The 23,317-nt window shown below is 51.1% G+C and overlaps 1 protein-coding gene across 4 annotated transcripts in view; it reads left to right on the top strand.

The window, feature by feature from the left end:
• The window catches only part of ABLIM3 (actin binding LIM protein family member 3), a 109,708-nt gene that overhangs the window by 53,621 nt on the left and 32,770 nt on the right, over window positions 1–23,317 (top strand). For all 4 annotated transcript variants that reach the window (XM_039239451.1, XM_039239452.1, XM_039239450.1 and 1 more), the window contains exons 5-8: window positions 1,264–1,376; window positions 8,780–8,906; window positions 12,784–12,877; window positions 20,065–20,152. In XM_039239451.1, coding sequence (XP_039095382.1) covers window positions 1,264–1,376; window positions 8,780–8,906; window positions 12,784–12,877; window positions 20,065–20,152 — 422 coding nt within the window. The remainder of the gene's footprint in view (window positions 1–1,263; window positions 1,377–8,779; window positions 8,907–12,783; window positions 12,878–20,064; window positions 20,153–23,317) is intronic.

The raw sequence follows: 23,317 nt of genomic DNA, 5'->3' as shown, positions 1-23,317 counted from the left end.
GCCTACTTTTGCTAGTCTTGTCATCATTATATGGTAAGCATCTAGCCTCTCAGGATACTGGTAGGTGATGGAAAGCTCCCCTCCCCCCACTCTCTGCATCCCTGGTTACTTGTTAACATAGCAGATGTACATTAAGGGTCTGCTGTATGCCAAGCACTGCATTAAGCAGATGAAAAACCTAAAGGAAACTCAGCCCTGCCCACAAATACATTAAGAGTTAATGGACTGCTCTGATTAAGTCATAAAGAGAAACATGGTTTGGAAGAAATATATGCATTTTTTAATTAGGAGCAGAATTTATAGATTAATTATTCTCCCCCATAAAATAACTACCTGTTAGTTACCAGCTAGAGTTCCTGGCAGAGACTAATGACACAGGGTGTGAGAAAATAAAAATCACCCAGTGGGATTCATTCATTCAATCATCTGTCTCTTAAAACCTGGGCCCTGGGTCCCAGAATCCCAGCCCCAGTGGAGGTGAGCACAGTCGGCTCCATACGGTGTAAAGTGAAATTTCTGTCAGGCCCCATACAGATACAGTGCCTCCCCAAGGCCATGCCATGTCCTTTGCCACAAGTCAGTGCCCAGGCCGAGGTGAGAACACAGCTCCCCCACTCCACCCCGGCGCTGCTTCCCACGTTGCTCATGCAAGGGGCAGCCACTGGAAGCCTGTGTCCGGGGCTGCACTCAGAGCCATGTGACACCTGTCCCAGACTTCGTGCACAAGTGCAGCTGAACAATGGGCCCGATGGTGCCAGGGACTCTATGCACAATTTATATTTGGGTAGGGAGCCAGGCCGTGTATGAGCTGAGGACCTGAGGAAGAGATCAACTGTGGACTTCTCAACCTCCTGGATAGTGAAAGGAACACATTTTGGTGAATCGAGGAGTTGAATGAATCTTCTTGATACGTGAGGATAGGTGGGGTTGGGTTGGAAAAAGTCCTACCAAGAAGAAGGGACAGCTCGAGGAGGAATTATTCACCAATTCGTTTACAGATGAGAAATGTAAGCTCAACTCGGTTGCAGGATTTGCCCGGTGTTAAAGTCATCGAAATGGCCCACTGTTCTGGTCCTGGCCCCCAACCGAGTGGTTCAGTCTGCCTGGCGTTGTGAACAGCACTTGATTTTACTTGGTATAATGTAAGGTAGGCTGCGTGTGGTACCAACGAGCCGTGAGCCCGTGCGCTGTCTGTGAGCTCACCAAGAGACATGGAACTCTCTAGAGAAGAGGTGTCGAATTTCTCTTTCATGTCCCTTGCAGGAAGCCTTTCCCCATTGGAGACAAGGTCACCTTCAGCGGAAAGGAATGCGTGTGTCAGACGTGCTCCCAGTCCATGACCAGCAGTAAGCCCATCAAGATCCGCGGACCGAGCCGTGAGTCTTCCCCCTGGGTGCCTCCCTGTCAGCCGGCCGTGTCTCCTAGGGCTCCCCGTCCCGGCTCTGTCACCGGCTCCTGCTGGCCGGGAGGGGTGTGGGGGAGGTTTCCACCCTGGAGGACTCCTGCAGCATGACCCAGTTGGCACGCTGCCCGGACTCACAAGCGTCCTTAAGCAGAAATGCAGGGAAAGCAGGCTGCTGATTATAAACGATGACAGCCTGTACCGTGTTTGGCCACTTAGGTGGGGCTCTTCTGGGATGAGCTAGGCTCCTGATCTTATCTCCCCTCTGGCCCCACGTTCCCCAAGGCGCCCTAAAACAGGGCTGATGAAGCCACCAGTGTGGTTCTCAATCTTCACACACTCTACTAAAAAGTGTACACAGACACATCTTAAAAAGGAGAAATATGAGAGCAGCCCACCGGAGCTGTGCTAGTGTCTCTTAGCGGGTGTCCAGGAGATCACTGGGTCAGTTTCACCGCATAACTAGGAAACATGCAGATTTTCAGGCCCCCTTTGGACTTCTAAGAAGGGAACCCAGGAAGCTGCATTCTTCATAAGCTTCCTGGGGGATGGTTTGCTGCTTCTAAGACTGAGGACCACCGTTCGAGATGAGGGGAACGTGCGCCACACCATAGTAAATGTTCTGTTTCATCATGAAAGCAGAGATCTGGAGGGAAACTGAGGTTCAGGAGGGTACCTTGGAGCACACATTCAAATTTGTGGGACACCCACTCCACCAGCGTGTGTCTAGCGGTGAGGCGTCTGGACCAAGGCTCCCGCACACCCTTGTCAGGCTGCTGATGGCAGGTGCCCGTGCACACGGACCTGGGCCCCTGCGTCTGCAGTAAGCCACCCAAGGCTCCTGTGTTCCTCCGTTCTGTGACACTCCCCCTGGCCTCCCCAGCAGAATCGACGGAAACCCATTAGCCTCCTGCTGCATCACCGTGCAGGCGCGGGCACCGACAGAGTCAGCATGTGGGGGCTGTGTCCTCCTGCGGGGGCGAGCACCGACCGCCCAGTCAGCAGGGCTCAGCCCCTAGGGGCTCCATGAGAGAGACTGCCCGGTGCAGTGTGCTGGAGAAAGATGATGGGAAGGCTCCCTCCCTCGCCCTTCCTTCCTCTAGATCTAATCAGATCTGCTCACAGAATGTGCAGAGGGCACTTCCTATCCCCGGTGACATTCAAGAAGAGCTCGCTGGTCAGAGCAGCTTTCCATCTCAAGGGGCCTGAGCACACACGCTGTTATCTGTTATAATTGCTGGAAAGCATCGCGCGGAATGACAGCAAGCCTGGGAGTGCAGGGTGTAGGACACCGGGCCTGTGACTGAGGCCAGGGAGGCGCCCAGGGACGAGCAGGACCACGTGTCAGGCAGTAGAGAGAGGCAGGCTGGAGCCAACCTTCTGTGGGAAGCACGGCAGATACAGAGCCTCGCAGGGGCTGTTTACCCAGCTTTTTGGAAAGCAAATGTCTTTGTATCCAGGAGCCAGGCTAACATACATCATAGTGCGTAAAATGCTCTCTAAATCTAAAGTGAGGGATGCTGGGGTCGTGGAGGTTTAATCTGGAGAGCACTCCGAGGAGGAAATATGACCCCTGAATCTGTTATTCCTCTTGGCTCATGCCGCATTACGCATTACCAAGTGCATCAGGCACCCCGGGGAGGCAGGAGAGTTCCTCAGCTGCGGGCGGGAATCCTGGATGTGAGTGTGTCCTTGGGGAGCGGCTGCTAAATGTCTCCACTGTAATTCTCCAAGTCCAAAGGCAGAGAAAGGTGAAGAAGAGTGAGTAATGGGAAGGAGGTGAGCACCCGGGTGGCTCCAGGGGGAGCACGCAGGATCCTGGCTGGTCTGGTCGCTCACCAAGTAGAGACATCAGTCTGTGGATGTGCAGGGCCTGTGTTCCACAGAAGTGATTTCTCCCCAGAGGTGCTCACTCTCCGTGCTGCACGTCGTCACCAGAGGGGTTGTTGGAAGATCTGCTAAGTTCCTGAAGGATCGAGGGAACCAAAACCAGACTCAAGAGAGGGCCGAGAGGAAGAGCCTATCCGAGGAACAGAAAAAGAGTGAGGAAACACGTGGTGTATTTTCGATCTGTGGGAGTGTGACACTTCATCCCAGGAGGGTGAATAAGGACATTCTGGGCAAGCAAGAGTAATATCTACTCAAAAGAGATCAAGAATACTCGGGACCTATCGAGAGAAAAGAAGTGTGTTACTTTTTATGAGAATAAGTTTTTCCTCATCATCTTCACTAAGAGGAATTGGCAGCAGTACCATCACCACCACCATCACAGCTGTCAGCACCATCACTGTCAACACCATTGCCACCACCACCACCCCACCAACCCACCACCCCACTGTAGCCACCACCACCACCATCAACAACAACACCAATACCACAACCACCACCAACAACATCACCAATTCCACCACTAGTACCACCACCACCACCACCACTACCACCACCAATTCTACCACCATCATCACTACCACCACCATCAACAACACCAACACCAATTCCACCACCACCACCATCACTACCACTCCACCATCGCCAACAACGCCAATACCACCACCACCATCACCACCAACACCAATTCCACCACCATTACCACCACCAATTCCACCACCATCATCACTACCACCACCAACAACAACACCAACACCAATACCACCACCACCACCATCACTACCAATACCACCACTAGTACCACCACCACCACCACCCCACCATCTCCAACAACAACAACACCAAAACCACCACCACCACTACCACCACCACCACCACCACCCCACCGCCCCAACACCCCACTGTAGCCGCCACCACCACCACCACCACCAACACCACCACCATCACCACCAATTCCACCACCACCATCACCACCACCACCACCAGCAATAGCACCACCAACACCATCACACCACTGCTAACACTGACTAACTGTTATTATTGTCAGGCAATGCACTAAGTTTTCTACATATAATATCTCATTTAATCATGAAAGCTCTATGAGAGAGAGAAGAAGGATTTTTTATAGATGAGAAAACTGAGACCCACAGAGCATAAATAGCAGAAATGGGGTGCCCAAAGTCTCACAAATAGTAAGCAATGAAACCGAAATGTGCCCAGGCATCTGGCCCTGCAGCCTCTTCCCTCACACCCTATACCAGAGACATGACTCGCTAACTGGGAAGGGGCCTGTCCCGCTGCATTCGTTGTCCACAACAGGGAAGGGACTCACAAAACCCACTCATTTTTGCTGATCTGAATGGAATGTATGACACAGTCAAGAAAAATTAAAAATAGCTGTCTGGAGCTTTTGGAGGCCTCCATAAACTAAGGGACTGGGGGGACAGGTGGTGGCGTCATACTCTCTGCCAGCTGACGGTTGTAATTTTGGAACAGAGGGGAACAGATGAGGGGCAGACAGCCGGCGGCTCGGGCAGGGTGTGGTTTTCCTGACCCTGCTTATCATACCAGACTCGGGGGCTCCTGGGTGGATGCCCGAGGCTCCCCCCGTGGTCAAGGATGAAAGGAGGAAGAGGAGGGAGAAAAAGGTCCTGATCAGTCTGAGGCCGGTACAGTGGAGGACCACCCTGGTAACATGAAAAGAAAGGCCACATGGAGAAGGCGTCTCAGGGATCAACAGGCCTTCCTTGCAAGAGGAAGATTCTTCTGGCCTCAGATTGAGACTGGATAGTGCACAGACTATGGGCTGGAAACACGAGAACGTGAAGCAAGAATGACAATGACCGTTTATGGAGCACATGTGTCGTGTCCTTCCAAGGCCTGATTATGGTACCTCTTGACACCGGTGTTGTGAGGAAGACATTCAGATCAAGAAGCAGGAGCTTAGCGGTCACACAGCTGGTGAGGGAGGGAGCTGGGATCCTGCCCTCGGCCAGCCTGTCACCATTCGCTCTATCCTCCGGGCCCCGCCTCTGCCCACTGCACGGTACCACCTCCTGAACTTTAACTCAGGGTGCTAATTCCATCTCAGATGTATCAGTGCAACTAAGGAGACATAGGACTCGTTGCTAGAATGTGGCCACGACAGGATGCAACTATTCAGACAACACGTATTGGAGAGGTGGGGGACTGTGTAGCTGGCCATAAGAGACCTCGCTCCATGGAGTCCGCAAGCGGATCTGATCAGTGGATGACCACAGCCTGCAAGGAAAAGTGAAGTGAGGAGTGAAGGGGAAGAGAGAAACTGTAACTCTCTTTAAATATGTAAAGGTGAGGCACCTGGGTGGCTCAATTGGTTAAGCATCCAGCTCTTGATTTCAGCTCAGGTCATGATCTCACAGTTTGTGAGTTTGAACCCTGCATTGTGCAGAGCCTGCTAGGGATTCTCTCTCTCTCTCTCTCTCTGCCCTCCCCTGCTTGCACTCTTTCTCTCTCAAAATAAATAAACTTAAATATATATATGCCATATATATATATACACATATATATATACACACATACATAAATATTTGAAGGAAGTGTCAGGTGACAAGAGAGGTAGGTTATCCTTACTGCATAAAATAAGGGGCATCACAGGAGTCAGATCTCAGCTCTCCATAAAAAGAAGGCGGTCATGACGAGAAATGACAAGTGTCAACAAAGATGTGGAGGAAAAAGGGACCTTTGTGCATTGTGGGTGAGAATGTGGATTGATGCAATCCCTGTGGAAAACAGAACAGAGGTTCCTCAAAAAATTAAACATTGGGGCACCTGGGTGGCCCAGTCGGTTAAGCGTCCGACTCGATCTCAGCTCAGGTCAGGATCTCACAGTTCATGAGTTTGAGCACCGCATTGGGCTCTGTGCTGACAGCGTGGAGTCTGCATGGGATTTTCTGTCTCTCTCCCTCTGCCCCTGCTCTGCTTGCTCTCTCGCTCTCACAAAATAAATAAACATTAAAAAAATGTTTTAACTAAAAATTGAACTTCCCTATCATCCAGTAATTCCCCTGCTGGGTATTTTCCCAAAGAAAACACAATCACTAATTTTAAAAGATACATGAATCCCAATGTTTATTGCAGCATTATTTACAATGGCCAAGATATGGAAACAGCCCAGATGTCCATCAACTGATGAGTGCATAAAGAAGATGTGGCCTATATACACCATGGAATATTTACTCAGTCACAAAAAAAAGAATGAAATATTGCCATTTGCCACGACTTGGATGGACCCAGAGGGAATTATGCTAAGTGAAATAAGTCAGAGAAAGACAAATGCATGATTTCACTTATATGTAGAATCTTAAAAAACAAAACAAATGAATAAACCAACAAAAAAGCAGAAACATACCCATAAATACAGAGAACAAACTGATGGTTGACAGAGGGATGGAGAAGGGGGGATGGGCAAATATGGGTGTAGGGGAGTAGGAGGCACTGGCTTCCAGTTATGGAAGGAATAAGTCCTGGGGATAAAAGGCACAGTACAGGGAATATAGTGAAGGGCATTGTAATAGCATCGTATGGTGACAGATGGTAGCTACACTTGTGGCCCCCTAGCATTAGGTATAGAGTTGTTGAATCACTGTGTGGTACACCTAAGGCTAATATAACATTGTATGTCAATGACACTTCAATTAAAAAAAAAATCAGGTAGGAAATAAAAAGTGAAGTAACAAAACAAAACAAAACAAACCCTTATGTGATACGTATCTTTTAAAATCAAAATCAAAAGGCAGTCATGATAATTTGTCAGTCAAAAGGCAAAGTGGGCTTCTGCAAAAAAGGGGGTGAGCTTCCTTCCGACCCCTGGAGGCAGTTAAGCAGAGGCCAGCATCCACCTGTCAAGGATGCTGTAGATTCCTGCATTCGTGGGACTGTGACCAAATGCTCTGTGAACTCTGAGCCCCTGAGAATTGTTTTACCCTATCATGGAGGCCCACAGAGACACAAGCTCCGTATTTGGGGTTCTGTATTTGACCCCTGAGCCCCCAGGCTCTTCTCTGCTGAGCACGGGCGAGTCACTTCTCTAAACAGGAAGGAGGCCTTTCTAAATGATTACATTCTAAAGCCTCTAGTTACTGGGATGGAAGTGGGTAGACTTATTCTAGGAGTAAAGGAGGGAAAAGAAATCTCAGGACTATTCTCCTGGCCCCCAGAAGCATTTTGCAATTGGAGACCCTCCTGCCCCTAGCCTGTGCCAAGGATGTTAGAAAGGCTCGTGGTATCGGTAGCGAGAGCTCAGTACTTGGGGGGGGGGGGGTGCCTCCTACAGGCACTTCATCAGGGCCCAGCCCCTCCCACAGTCAGCTGGCCACACCCCCTTCCTAGGCAGACACCTCATCTTCTCTCCCAGCACTGACTTCCAGCTGCACGTGAGGTCCTCCAGCCAGCCTCTCCCAACTTCATGTGCGGTTTCTTTTCTCCCCACAAGTATGCATCTGTCTTGTGGCGCCAGTAAGGAGGCTTGTCCTCTGGTAAACTTTGTCCCATGACCCTTTCCTCCTCCAGAATGGGACATCCGGTCGGGTAGGCCTGAATTCCCAGCATCTCCCAAGTACCTTGGACGCTGGCGCCATTTCCTGCCCCTCCCCAGACATCGGTTGAGCAACCGACAGATGCCTGGCCCCCCACATTCTGTGGCTCTGCTACCCCATCCCGGGTGATAAGGTTGGAGAGTGAGGGCACCGCTCTGGTTTGGGGCAGTCTTATCAGATTCTTTAATCCTTGGGGAGGAAAATTCTTGGCATATAAATAAGGATGTTGGAGCAGGGCAGGCATTGTAAATTCTGTTCTTTTCTTGGGTACCGTGTGAGGTCCGCTACTTTATCTGTGCTCAGCAAATATGATTTGAGTGCCTGCTATGTGCCAAGCACAGCGCTAGTCAAAAGAATAGATTTAGCCACAAAAGACAGACAGGGGTCCTTGCTGTTGAGCATAAAGCCTAAGGGTGGGAAAAATTAGATACTAAGCTTATCCCTGGTGCAGTGCTTTTCAGACATTACTGTGCTTGGTGATCTAGAGAAGATGTAGGAGGTCTGGGTGCATCTGAAATGGTGGGCGCGTGCAGGCTCCCAGGTGACGCTGATGCCGCAGGTCCCCCAGGTCACGGAGAGCAGCCTGCGTCGTCACCTGCTTGAGGGCAGGCCAGAAGCAGGGCAGGCTCCGTCTGGTTTCGGATGAACAGCGGTCAGGATGACAGAGAACTTTCTGAAGGAATCCCAGGGTGTCTTTCTTTGTCCCTCCCACCAAGACCTCTTGTCCAGAGGCCAGGGCTCCAGTGGCCTTTGCTTTTACCGGGGAGAGCCTTGGACAGGTGCCAGGGTGGAAGGTGCTGAGAGAAAAGCGGTTTTTGGAGGACGGGGGAGGTTCTCCTTCACCTGGCGGAGATGAGGGCAGCTGCCAGGGGCTCAGGATGTTTTGCTCAGGGGTGTCCTCTTATCTTTGCAGACTGTGCCGGGTGCAAGGAGGAGATCAAGCACGGCCAGTCGCTCCTGGCGCTGGACAAGCAGTGGCACGTCAGCTGCTTCAAATGCCAGACCTGCAGTGTCATCCTCACCGGGGAGTACATCAGCAAGTGGGTGCCCCCCGCCGCCGCTCCCGCCCAGCCTCTGGGATCCCCCCCGCCCCCCCCGCCCCCCCCCCGCTGAGCCTCTGGGATCCCCCCCACCCGCATTCCACCAGCCTGCCCCATGCTCCCTTGCCTGAGTCTCCAGTATCGCCTCCCTCCACTTCCATCCAGCCCCCCAGCCACAGCCACAAACAGCGTGTCCCCAACCCTTGGGCCCTTCCGTGATGTTTCCTCCACCTGCGATGCTCTCCTCCCTCCCTGCCATGCTTGCACCCCCACCCCCACCCCACCCCCCGTCTTGAGTCCCACATCCACTCTCCAGAGGTGGTTTCATACCGTCCCGTGCCCTGTTTGTGTCCTTCCACATAGGCTAACGCCGTTTGCAGTTACGTATCTATCCATGTCAACTCTTTAATAATGATAACTCATACTAGCTACCACTTACTGAGTTCTTCCTAAGTACAAAGGACACACTAATGGCAGTGTACGGATTATCACATTAAATCCCACAACTACCCCCAGGGGGCATCCATCCCCATTTTAAAAGCTGTGAAAACTGAGGCTTGGGGAAGGAAGTAACTTGCTCCATGATTATGTTTAGCGTCTGTCCTCACCAAGGCAGGGACTTTGTTTTTATCCACTGCTGCCTTTTTAGCCCAGCGCCCGAGCCCTGGCCAATGATACAGTTGTTGGGTGAATTTAATTGATATGAGACACGGTGGAGGCACAAAGCTATCAGGAAAAAGGGCCCGACCCCCAGTGCCAGCGGAGTGCGGCACCAGTCCCCTGGCTGCTGGACCCTAGGGACCGCGTTTACATACTCAAGTACCTACAAGAAATCACGGCCACAGGCCCTGACAGCTTGGGTTCTCTATGACCCAGACACTTCTGAGGTGCCGCTGTGGCCCACTGCTAGGAAGGACATAGTGAGCATGTAAAGTTGTGGCGCATACGGCTTTTGCTGTCAGGAGAGTGATAGTCTAATAAGGGAGAGAAACTAGATACATAAAGAATTATGGCATCAGTGGTTATGTGATAGGGCGCTCAAGAGTTTTGTTCTTTAAGATCATAAGGGACAGAAAACCTGATTCGAACTCATTTAAAACGAGAGTTTTAATTTGAACTCAACAAAAACGAGAGTTTGTTGACTCAGAAAAGGGAAGGCTAGAGGCATACCGACTTCCGGCATGACTGAATCCAGGGACTTAAAGATGTCATTGGCGCTTTAGCAGTGCCCCCCTCCCCCTCTCTCTTTCCCCCACCGCTCTCCCAGCTCCACGTCCCCCTGGGTTGGATTTATTCTCAACCAGGCCCTCCCCAAAGGGCAGCAAAGGTGATCACCAGCAACTCTAGGCTTTCATCCCACCAGCTTGACCAGGCTGGCAGACAGAAAGAGGTCTCCTTCCCAAGGAATCCAGCGAACATCCACGATTGCCTCTGATTTAGCCACCCTTGGGTCACACACCCATTCCTGAGGATTCGCTGGCCAGGAGGATATGAACCTTACAGCCAGAGAGCAGCCCTCCATGACCCACAGTAGTTGCGTCTGGGAAGGGGTGGCCCCCAAAGGAAAACCCAGGCAACATTGTGGGCAAAAGGGAGCATAGATGCTACCAGACAGCACTTTCTGCCAGAGGCCCAAGTGAAAGGCTGTAACTACTCAGAGAAAAAAGCGATCGCTTCGAACTAGCAGGGAGTGAAATCTGGAGTCTGTGAGAGCTTCGTGGAAGATAGCGCTATTTGAGCCAGACCTTGCAAACAAGGGTAAGATTCGAAAATGCAAAGAAGGAAAGCTTGGAGGCAGAATGCCCGGCATGGGCAAGGGCAGGGTGGTGCCTTTCACGTCCATCTTGTTTGCCGGAGCTCAGACGTGTGCACAGGTGATGCAGGGTCCAAGGCTGCCAAGGTGAGCCGAGGTCACATCCCCGAGAGCTTCGAATGCCATGCTAGTAGGAGTTTGGCATCTGCCTCTGTGCCTGCCAAGTAAGAAGTGCCCTTAGTGAGTCGCCAGCCAGGAGTCCTTGAGTCTGTGAACCCAAGTCAGAATTCTTTAGAGGCGTCGGCTTTGCCCAGAGCACCTCTCAAGGAGGCCCGGCCCTGACTGCCCGACACACCTTGGGCCTGTGCAGTCTGCTCGTCATTTGTCTGCTGGCAGAGTGCCGGGTGCTTAGAGGCCTTGGCTCTGCATTGATGCCCTGGTTAGAAGCCCAGCCTGCATGACCTTGGCAAGAGACTTAACTTCTCCAAGTCCCAGTTTCCTCGCTTATAAAAACAGAGATAAGAAGGCCTACCTCATGGGGCCACGTGAAAGCTCAGATATCCGTGCTTTGTACATAATAAGTGTCTAGTAAACATTAATTTTACCATCTGCCTCTTTTGAGAATCGTGCATATTTCAAATTCCCTGAGCCCTCCCAACCCATGGGTCCAAAGGATGTGGGGTTGGCATTAATACCCAAATTTTGCCAGCTCACTGTACCCACCTGCTGACACATGACTTTATCTCCCTATGGGGTCACCTACCACACCCACGGAGTGTGGAAAGGTCGGCCAGGGTGAGAGGAGGCTTGTCTCGTGGGCCCACGAACTGCAGCCTGACCTCTGGCCTTTTCTGGGCCTGAGTCCTCACTACTCCTTCTCCTTCAGGTGAACACGGACTCTCTGCTGCCCTGGGTGGGGTCACAGCAATCCCAACGTGGCGACAACTTGGAGAGGAAATAGTGACAGGCCTGTCCTTCAGGTTTCTCTGCGTGAGCCAGTTCCGTTACTCCCAGAAGTGGGGGAAATGGCCCTCTCTCCTGGTGGATTCATTAGCACTACAGGGCCGTGTCATCAGATCGGGTCCATAGACGCAGCGTCCTCTTGAAGACCCCTCTCCACTATCGTGGGGGTCCCTCTAGCTGCAATTTGCCGTGTGCCCCCTATAGGCCGACCCTCAGCCGAGCCACACACACCAGACCCGTGTCCTTCAGTCCTCATGACCACCTGGGCAAGAAACCAGACCGCCCGGCTTTGGGCCCAGCTTTAGATCATCTGAGTGGAGTTACTGAGTTGCCTCATCAACACAGTAGGGAGACTGAAAGCTCCGACTTCATAGAGCGGCTGGACGGATTAAATGAAATAATCTATGTGGAACACCTTTGCAGGGCCCGGCACACACCCAGAAATAAACCAGTGGCTTTTAGTAGTAGGAGGTAGTATAAGAATCATTAACAAAAATCCGATTACTGCCTGATAAGTTATAAGCACCGGGCAAAAACGAAACGCATGGGAAGTGCTTAGGGTAGGCTCCTATTATCTCCTCACCCTGGAGCACAGTCAGATGACTCTTACGCTACAGGTAAAACTTTTTTATTGGAAGAGGAGTCTTTAAGGCTGTACACAAAAATTGACCACATTGATTACCTCCTGGAAGGGGCTGAGAGGAGGGTGAAACCTTTGAACCTTTCCCCTTTATGCCTTTATGATGTGCCAAATGCAACTATTACCTATTCTGAATAAAATAAAACTTAGTGCATTTTCACAATAAGTTTTTAAAACAGCCCTTCGGGATAAAGAGGAGAAAGGGGGTCTGGAGGGCTTGTGGGGAAGAGGGGTGGAAGGAGAACACAAAAGTGGCACCTGTGACCAGCAGCCCGGACCATGGTTCCCCGGTACACTCGAGAAGTCTGCCAGGATGCAGATTCCCAGGCCCCCCTTCCAGGGGTTCTCTGATCCCAGAGATCTGGGTGGTGGCTGGGGAGGCTGCATTTTTAACAAGCTCCCCGAGTGTGTCTAATCTTGGCCCAGTCCCCATCGGCTGCAGGGTGGGTCTGACCTCCTCCTGGGTCTGCCTTGGATTCTCCCCCCTAACTTCCTCTCCCTGTGTGGATTTCCTCTTGCAGGGACGGTGTTCCGTACTGCGAATCTGATTACCACTCCCAGTTTGGAATTAAATGCGAGACTTGTGACCGATACATCAGCGGCAGGGTCTTGGAGGTGAGTGGGGTTCAAGGAACCGTGAAAGTGTTTGTGTAGGATGCCTGTGACTCCCAAAAGTTGTCTCTGAGGACCCCTTCTTCATAGCCCCCCCCTCGACCCCTGCCACCACTGCCTCTACCCCAGCTGAGCTTGCCGCATGACTTGAGCAGATAAGTTTGCCTCTCTGGGCACTCCCAAAATGAGAAGCTAGACAATAATTATTCCTGGTTCAAAAAATGCTATGCTGGGAATATCAGCAGCTTCTCTGGACTCAGACCCAGATAGATTCCTGGGGAGAGGCAATTATGGTTTTCTTCCCAACCCTGCTGAAGGATAGAAGCCAGTTTTAAATTTTTAAGCGTTTGGTAATGTGCTGAGTTAAGAACCAGCTTGCCTAGTAGCTTGCTCCCTGAGCTCTGCTTTGGTTGGTCCATCACCATGGCAACAGCTCTCCCCTGCTTCTGATGCACAGCTATAGCCCTGCCAGTAACAGGCAGCCTGTGGCAGAGCCCCTGCTCAAACTCCTATCTGCTGGCCTTCCTGGCCTGCCTCCCACCCCCTTTGGGCCCAGAAAGCAGTCTTCCTTGGTTTGGGACCACTCACCTCGAAGAATTAAAAACAGGAAAGGGTTCGGTGCATAGGAAAAACAATGGCATAAGACTAGGAACAACTGGGTTCTGATATTGACTCAACTGCTAACTCGTGCTCATGTTTGGGGTGAGTCTCTTTGCCTCTCCGGGCCTCAGTTTTTCCCTTCTGACAGTGGTTCGGGGATGACAGACCGGGTCAGCTCTTCCGAGCAGAATCGTTGATTCTGACCAAGCTGGCCAGTTGGTCAGTGTTACCTGCAGTCAGCACTGTTTTGAGAAGGATTCTGCGCTCCCATCTGGTCTCCGCAGGAAAGAAGGTAGCAACCAGGAAAGCAGGACCCAAAGAGACGCATTGACGCTGAGCCCCAAGGATGAGAAGGAGGCTGTCTTGTGAGCCGCTAGGGGAAAAATAGAGCTTGCCCCGTTCAGGGAACAGAGGAAAAGGCCAGTGTGGCTGGATTACGTACAATGGGGCTGGGGAGGATGGAGCCTATCACACAGGACATATCATAGCGGGCTTTGTGGCCATTTAGGAGTCTGGATTTGAGAGTAAGTGCAATGGAAAGGTACTGGGGAGTTTTAAACCAAGGACCAACACAGTAAGATTATGTTTTTAAGAGATTGTAGGGAGTCAGAGAGAATAAGATAAAGGCACAGAGCTGATCAACTCTTAAACCTTTCCAGGGAGCAGTAGGAGTGCAATGCGGAAGATAAAGCAAGACACAGGAGCACAGCTAGGGTGTCGGCCTGGGCTTCTGAGGCCCTAATACCGGGGCGAGGCATTTATGTGGGATTCACTGGGCGATAGGACTTATGCAAAGATTGAGCATGAGCGACCCACTTAGAGCTGCTCTTTAGAGAGGGATGGCATAATGGACATGGGCTACATTTGGGGGAAAGAAATAGAAGCAAGAGTGGGGTGGGGGGGCATGACGTGATGGGAAGGACCCAAGAAGGGGCACCACTTGTCTCCAGCATGATGGAAGACGAATTCCCACAGCTTTGCTGCGGGGCAACTTGTAGGCATGAGAATTGAGGAAAGAGATGCCAAAAGTTGTACGGAGGCGTCAAGCCTGGATGAGAGGAAGTCTGGAGCTGTCATCTGCGGAATGGGGGGATGTGGAAGATGGGGGGATGGGAGGGCGTGGCAGGGAAAGAAGCTGATCTGGGCAGAAACACGGCAAGTTCCGTTTGGGACAGGTTGTGATTGAAATTCCGGGAAGGCTTGAAGAAAGCAGTCAGAAATGTGGAGCAGAGCTCAGGAGCAAAGTTCCAGCGGGCTTCGCTGCGTGGGGGGAATACTCTCAAAAAGGCTAGGATTTGAATAATAGTCAGCACCAGGGGAGTCATTGGGACTGAGAGAGAGAGGGAGAGAGAGCAAGAGAGAGGAAGAGAAGGAAGGGGGAGAGGGAGAGAGGGAAGGAAGGAGGAAGAGGGAGGAAGGGGCTGAAGGCTGCTTGGGGGGGGGGGGGGACCACTTACAGGGCACAAGGGACCTGAGCTGTCAGAGAAGGAGGGAGAGCAGTCAGGGGTGGGGGGGGGGGGAGAATGGGGCCTGGGCCACAAGAAGAAAGAGCTTCAGAAAGGATGTTGAGATTGGCCAGTGTTGGTCAGATTCTGCAGAGCAGCTGAGGACTCTGTGGGCTGAGAAAAGCTGTGGAGTGTGGGGAAAAGTGACCTTCAGGACAGTTTGAGGTCTGCTGGGTTATAGGAGAGAAGCATCTGCATTGTAGCTGGGTAAAGGGTCAGTGGGATGGCCGGTCATAAAAGCAGACTTTTTCTTTCGAGAAAGAAGACACTTCTTCAGTCACACACAGGGCTGCAGATGGGAACTCAGCCCAGCATTTCCAAGCTGCTCTAACACTGTCTGCGGATGGCTGGCTTCTCCCTTGTGCTGCTTCATTGAGCATCACCGGAGCCTCCTCTCAGGCTGCTGTTGTAACCGGGTTTCGATTGATTCCATTTGTATGAGGCTCCATTAGCATCGTGGATGTATTGATTTTTTTTCTTAGAGCTGGAAGAGACTTTTAGCTATCAACTAGTTAGCCGTCCTCATTTTACAGATGAGAAAAGTGAGTGCCAAGATGTGTGATGCAATTGCAAGGTCATACACAGTGTTTCCGGTAGAGCCGGAGCTAAAATCTAGGACCCCGGACCCCTATATCCCACACATGTGGCCACAGCTCCCTGCCACCCAGTGGTCTTTGATGTCATGTGATGTCATGAAATACGTGATAGGAGTGAAACAGACTTGGATTCCAACGTTACTACTTCCAGCCATGAAACCTGACGCAAGTCGCTTTCTCTGAGACTTAGAGTCTTTATCATGGCAAATACTACCGTTATTTAACTCCTGATGGAAATGTTAGTGTGAAATAATAGCAAATATATATACTGCTCTCTGTCCCTGGTTCCCAGCTCCTGGAGAGCTTCAGGATGGGGGCTGATCACCAGAAACATCTTGCCCTGAGAAGTTTGGAACTTTCAGCCCCACCTCCCATCCTTCAGAAGCCGGAGGGAGAGTGGCTGGAAAGTAATGATGGATCGTGCCTTTGTGATGCAGCCCCCATAAAAACCCCCAAAGTGCAGGGTTTGGAGAATTTCTGGGTTGCTGAACACGAGGAGGTTCTGGGAGAGTGGTGCACTGGGAGGGGCATGGAACCTCCCCTCCTCCCCCCACACACCTGGTCTTACGAACCTCTTCCACCTGGGTGTTCATGCCTATCCTTTGTCATCTCCTTGTGTAATAAACCAGTAAATGTAAGTGTTTCCCTGAGTTGTGAGCTATTCTCGTGAATTATTGAGCTCAAGTTGGGGGTCCTGGGAACCCTGATTTATAACCAGTCCGTCAGAAGCACAAGTGACAACATGGGACTTGAGATTCACATCTGAAGTGGGGGAGGGGCTGCCTGTGGCGTCCGATGCTAGTGTCTGAAGTTTTATGAGTGTGGTCATCATGTGAGAGTGAAGGACCCATACAGGAGTATCTTTACAGTTAGTGAGGACTTTTTTGGTTGCAAGTGCAGAAATAACAGTCAAATAGCTCAGACCAGGAAGGAAATTTATCAACTCCCATAATAAAAAGCCCAGGAGTAGGTTTTGCTTCAGGTACAGCTGGATCCAGCGCTCAAACAAAAGCATTTGGAGTATCCCACCATCTTGGCTCCACTTTATCCTGCGTGGGCTTTATTCTCCAGAAGGCTCTCCTTCATGACAGGGAAGTTGGACACCAGTGGCCCCAGGCTTACATCCCATCAGACAGCATCCCCAGGGGGAGGAGAGAGTCTCTTTTCTCGTAGCCCCGCCCAGGACTGGCTCTCTCATTGGACCATCTCAGGCCCATCTCCAAACCAATAACTAGGACCATAGAGTTGGAACACACCTGTTGGTGGGGTCTGCCCTACTTCACTACTTGGACTGATGGGGGGAATGAGTAGTTCCACCAGGAAAGGCTTATTCACATGACCCCCAAGATGTTTCTGGAAGAAGGGGGAAGGATGTTGGGCAGGCAAAAATAACAGTTGCCCACCACATGGCCCAGTGCATTTGCTGGTACACAGTAGGCACTTAATTAAATCCCACTCCCCCTTTCCCATTCCCTCCCTAGGCCACCCTGCAACCCCTTTCCTTCCTAGTCTCTGTCCCCTCCAAGGAGAATGACAGACGTGGTGTCCTGGTACTGCCATTCCTAACCTTGTGGTTCTCAGTCCTGCCCGACTTGCCCCATTTGTGTCCACTATCTTCTTGATTTCGGTGTGTTGACAGAGAGTGTCCCACCCATCTTCCCGCGCTGACTTGGTTTCCCTTATGCTGGTGCCCTGGCAGCCTCCCTACCCAACTTGCTTCCCAGTTGTTGCCGAGATGCGGCACAGCCTCTCTCAGCCGGAGCAGGGTGTTGGGGCATGACATTTAGGAAGTCGCCAAGCCTCGGGTTTGCCGAGGTGCTGTTGCCTCCCTGGAAAACAGGTCTATAATTGAAATGATCAAGAGACACAAAGTAGGAAGAGGCTACTAATTAAACCGATTATCCTTGTCACGGTGGGAGAACATCAGTCCCACGACATCTCAGCCTGGGAAAATAGCAGGCTCCTTCCAGAGTTTGAACACAATTTGCTTCGATGACGACAAGGGCATTTTATCAGCAGTGGGAAGCCCCACACACCAGACCGAAACAGGAACATTGGAGATTTCTTCTCCTTTTTGAAAAATCTGCCCTTTCGTCGTTCTTGCTAAGTTTCAAGAATAAGTCAAGAATTGCCGGTCTAGGCAAGTCCATGCCCACCCATCCACCACCCCCCAAAAAGATTCAGAAATAAGCCTTTAGAATCATTCAGTTAGAAATTTTGAATTGTAAGGAACCCATTGACATCCAGTCAAGTGGTAGCTTAGGGAGGGGGGTGGGGCTTCAACAGTCCCCCATCAATTTCACTCAAGCAGAATTTAATCCTGCACTAGTATGCAAAATATACAGGTAGTTGACTCTTGAACAACACGGGGGTTAGGGGCACTGACCCCCACATAGTTGAAAATCTGTGTATCACTTTGACTCCCCCAAAACTTAACTACTAACAGCTTACTGTTGATGGAAGTCCTAACCAATAACATAAACATAGATTAACATGTATTTTGTGAGGCATATGTATTATATATAGTGTTCTTACTTTTTTAAGTTTATTTATTTATTTTTGAGAGAGAGAGAGGGAAAAAAACATGGATGGGGAGGGGCAGGGAGAGAGATGGCCAGAGGATCTGTAGCAGGCTCTGTGTGACAGCACAGAGCCTGATGCGTGGCTCGAACCCACGAACTGTGAGATCATAACCTGAGCCAAAGTCAGAAGCTTAACTGACTGAGCCACCCAGGTGCCCCTTTATACAGCATTCTTACAGAAAAGTAAGCTAGGGAGAAGAAAATGTTATTAAGAAAATCATAAGGAAAAGAAAATACATTTACAGTGCTGTACTGTATTTGTGGGAAAAAATACCTGTACATGGGGCGTTCAAACCGGTGTTGTTCAAGGGTCAAGTGTACCTTCAAAACAAAACCCCCCTTCCAACCCCAGTGCTGAGCCAATCTCCTCCATATAGAGTCTGGGACTGCCCCTGAAGGGCCCTTATATATCACATCCTCTTGGCTGGGATTGTCGGGTCAGAACCATCAGCATGGAAGTGAGTGTTGCTCGGGTAACCTGTCCTCCTGAATCCAGCCTCTACTGCTACTGGCTTCTGGTGAGACCTGAAGGCATCACCTTCTCTGAGGCTGGATCTTGCCCCACAGAAGAATTTGCAGTTACAAATCATTTACATTTTTCCTTGAAATAGTTGTAAGGAAGGGAAGTGGGAATAGTCAAGGCAGCTTACGGAAACCAGACTGGGGTAAGCTGGGGATGGCAGGGGAGGCACTCAGGGGCAGCAATCACCAGTCCGGAGGGTCAAGGTCTGAAACTCCCCAACAGGTCCTACCTTTGGGGTGCCTATTATTTGTCCACTGAGCCCTAAATGTCAAGTTTTGCCACATCTATGGACCTTGTATATGCATCCTTAATACTTTCATTCGTCTTTAAGCTGGCTTACCTACACATTAAAAAAAGGTGGGGGGAGAGCTGGCTGGCTCAGTTGGTTGAGCATCTGACTTCAGCTCGGGTCATGATCTCGTGGTTTGTGAGTTTGAGCCCCATGTTGGGCTCTGTGCTGACAACTCGGAGCCTGGAGCCTTTCAGTTTCTCTCTCTCCCTCTCTCTCTCTCTCTCTCTGCCCCTCCCTGACTTGTGCTCTATCAATAATAAGTATACATTTAAAAAAATTTTTTAAAAACAACATGTTACAGGAAAAACCAGGATCACTTACTATATTGCCAGTGAACAAAAATAAAAAAATAAAAAATAAAAATAAAAATACAAAATAAAAGATACAGCGCTAGCTAGATTCTGTTGTTTGTTGGAGGCTCCAAGCCTCAAATCTGTTCTCATTCTTAAAAAGATAGGTTAGTGAGTTTCAGATAGATGTTAAAGACACACTAGCACCAAACTGGTACTCTGTCCTTAAATTTAGGGTGCTGGCTGGCTTAGTTAGAAGGGTATATGGTTCTTGACCTCAGGGTTGTGAGTTCGAGACCCACATTGAGTGTAGAGATTAATTAATGAATAAAACTTAAAAAAAAAAAAACTTGACAGAGATTGAAAAGGAGGTCTTTTTTTTTTTCTTCCTTGATCCAATGTCATTAAATCACAGGTCCGGGCACACTCAAAGTCACTCAGGTGCCACTAGTGGGAAGGGCCCCATTCTTGGGGAAATGTTGGGATATCTTCAAAGCAAGACTATTTCCTCATCTGGAAATGAGGAGGTGGGCCCAGTGGCTTCTACAGGGTGCTTCCAATGGCAGAATAGAAATGCAGGTGTCCAGAGAAGTCCCCCGAAATGCCTTCAGGGACCCATGGTGTGGAATCACCAAGCTTCCTGGGTGGGCTTTTTGATGGTTCTGGACTCCCCTGGGTAGATTCCCAACCAACCTTAGGGCCCCCAACAACATTAATGTGTGCAGGAAATGTTCAGATGCAACCTGCCCCATGGACAGCAGCCCCAGTCCTGACCTCTGATTTCTTCTTTTCGTTTCCATAGGCAGGAGGGAAGCACTACCACCCAACCTGTGCCAGATGCGTACGCTGCCACCAGATGTTCACCGAGGGGGAGGAGATGTACCTCACCGGTAAGCGCATCTGACCTTGCGGAAGGCATTCCTGTCCACCCGTGTCTATAAAGGAGATACGGGCTCCTTCATTTCAGTGTTCTCTTTGCTTTGGCTTGTTCTCAAAATTGCAATTAATTCGCCCCTCTCTGGGTGGTTTGGCAAAGTTGCCAGTGTGGCTAATATGAAGTGACATGTAATCTGCCTCCCATCCCCGTGCGCCTCCACCCGCTGCTCAGCTGGCCTGCCGCCCTGGCATTGCTCTGAGCAGACTCCCCAGCTCTGCCTGGGGGTGGGCGGTTGAGCTGAGCCAGGCCAAGAGGTCAGAGGACCGCAGAGAGATGCCTGTGTGGCAGGCAGCATCACGGCCTCTGCCCCGCCTCCCTCTCCCACCCGCCACAGCTCAGAGCGCCACACCAGGCTGGGTCCTCCCAGGGACCCTCAGGATACACTGAAAGGAATGGAAGCAAAGAGGGACAAGCTTCCCTCTGCCACTTCCCGGGGCCCAGCCGTCTGGCCCCTGGATCCTCGCAAGGCTTCTGATTCGTCCTCAGGCTCTGCTTTGTCCTCCGTACCCTGCCCAGTCCATCCTCCCAGGGCATCGTCGTGTTCTTTGCAGAGCCCTGTCTGGAGGTCTTCAGGGTCCCTCCCTGCCCACCACTTTAGGTACCAACACTTTAGCCGAGCATTTAGGACCCTCTCACCGAGGTCTCAAACTGCCTTTCTATTTCTAGCCTTCAACAAGCCCGACGTCTCAGCTGCCCAGAGCCAGCTTGCAATTGCTTCTCCGGCCATTCCACAGCTATTTCCTGAGACCCTACCATGTGTGGCCTCTGCCCCATGGTCTGTAGCGAGTTCCAACTGCAGCCCGAGCCTCCCTGCCCTGCAGCCCAGTGCTGGGTGGGGGGCTGCTGTTAGTAATCCCTCAAATAATGGTCCGTAGGGAGAAGCTTTACGAAGGGGAGATGTTTGGGACTCTGAGAGCACTTAACGGTTGGGGTGCGTGTCAGGGAGGGCCCCCTGAGGAAGGGCCAGGAGCTGAGATCCAAAGGATGGGTGGGTGTTAACTGGGCAAAGAGGGGAGGGCTGGGAAATACCTCCTGAGGGGACAGAGGTGGGTAAAGAAATGGCGGGCGTGGGAGGCCAGGAGGAGCCGCTGTAGCCAGGATGTAGATGGAGGGGAGAAGTGAGGCTCAGAGGCGGGCAGGGGTGGACAGTGAACACGTACGCTGGGTTGTCGCTCTACTTGCTTTCCTCCTGGAACCTTCTAGTCTTCCATGCCCCCATTTGGAAATCCTGCCATTCTAGGCCCAGGTTAGTCACTGCCGACTCTGTCACGCCCTCAGGTGCCCCCACCCCACCCACAACTTAACACCCTCCCTCTTTCCCAGCCTTCCCCAGCTTGGAGTAGAGTCCTTGACCTTCTCCCTGAGAGCTTTTGGTCTTGACGTTGATCCCACAGGTCCTCGCTGTACAGGTGGTCACCGTTGGCTGACTAGTTGGATAGCTGGCTGATTAGTCATCTCCAGATGTTTGAAAAGCCCCAGAGGGCTCTTCCTCCAGATTTCCCCACAAGGCAGAACTAAGGCCAGGGACACAGCTACAGAGAGTGTGTCTTCCTACCAGGCGTGTTCTGCGCCCACGGCCACAAATTCCCTCCATTTGTAGTGAGTGCCTTTGCCTAGAGTAGGACTCCTCAACCTTAGCACTACTGACATTTCGAGCCAGAGAAGTCTTTGGTGTGGGGACTGTCCTATGCATCGCATGGCATTTAGTAGCATCCCTGGCGTCTACCCACTAGATGCCAATAATGTACTCCTTCCCATTGGGACATCCAAACATATCCCAGACACTGCCAGGTGTTGCCTGCGGGGCAGAGCAGTTCTCTGTTGAGAACCACTGGCCCAGAGACACTCAGCAGAATCCCGTACCATCTAGCGGGACTGCCAGAGCAGGAATTCCTGTGTTGGATTGGACTAGGTGACCTTTTCTAGGATGCTGTGAATTTACAACTACTTACTTGTATGTACAGTCACGTGAGGGCTGGAGATGGAAGGATCCCACAGGGTCACTCTAGACTGTAAAGTAACAACGTCATTGTGTAGATGGGAAACGTGAGGCCCAGAGACAGGTAGAGAAGGTAGGGACAGACTGGCCTTATGAGCCCCACCTAGGGCTCTTCCCACCTTGCCTCAGGATCCAGGCTCTGCCCGCTGCATAGGTCCCTGCAGGGACTGGACCTCCCCCTTTCATCGGTACTGATCCCTAGATGCCTGGGTCCCCGAGTGCTTCCTGCAGCAGGACCCTGGGTCTTGTGCTGGGACGTTCTGCCTGAATCTCAGCAAATGGCATGATGCCTTCCTGAGCCCTGCCGCCATGGAAATCTGGACTTTGCACTTCGTTTGGAAATCTGTCATGTGGTATTCCTCTCCCCCTTTCCTGGAGAATATATATCCTGGCGTTGAAACTGTTCTCTCGTTCGCGTCACTGGAATCATCAACATCTTTATCTCCCCGCCTGAATTCTCAATCCTGACCTTGCCCTATTCGGTGCCTTGAACCTTGACTCCACTGCTTCCCAAGTTCTTGACCCTGGTCAAGCCTCTTAACACTGATCCTCAGTTACCTAGCCTGTAAAATGGGCTAGTAATGGTCCCCATAAGGTATAGTAAGTTCCTGACACATGGAAAGCTCTTAGTTCATGCATTCATCCAACAAATACCTATTGAGCACCACCTGTGCGTCCAGTGCTGCCTTAACAACTGGAGGTGTAGCACTGAGGTCCAACAACTTGACTGCCCTCACGGCACTCACAGTCTTATGTATCAGAATCTTCTAATCCCACCTCTGGCCAGAACTTTACAGAATGTGGAAGAGTTAAGTGATGAGGTGAACAGCTTTGTAATCATTCGAGAGAATGCACAATCAAACCTCCGACAGAGATGCCTGCAGGAGGTGGGAGATATTTTTGGGTGATGAAGAAGGGCCTGTCACCCTCCTCCTTAATTATCTCCCTTCCTACCCTCGTGGCTCCTGGGAGAGTGGGAGTAATTGCAGGGCAGTCAAGGACCTGCCTCAGGGATGCTGAGTGATTCTACAATGAGGGGGACCAGGCCATCCAATGCTGCAGTCATGCTGACTCCGGCTGTGGGTGTCTCGGGGGAGGCAGCCACCAGGGGGTCCTGCT

The sequence above is a fragment of the Hyaena hyaena genome, unplaced genomic scaffold (genome assembly GCF_003009895.1).
Source record: "Hyaena hyaena isolate Hyena2069 unplaced genomic scaffold, ASM300989v1 scaffold_157, whole genome shotgun sequence".
NCBI classification, from domain to species: Eukaryota; Metazoa; Chordata; class Mammalia; order Carnivora; family Hyaenidae; genus Hyaena; species Hyaena hyaena.
The sequence above is the reverse complement of the archived record's forward strand: the minus strand, read 5'-3'. Positions and strand labels throughout refer to the sequence as shown.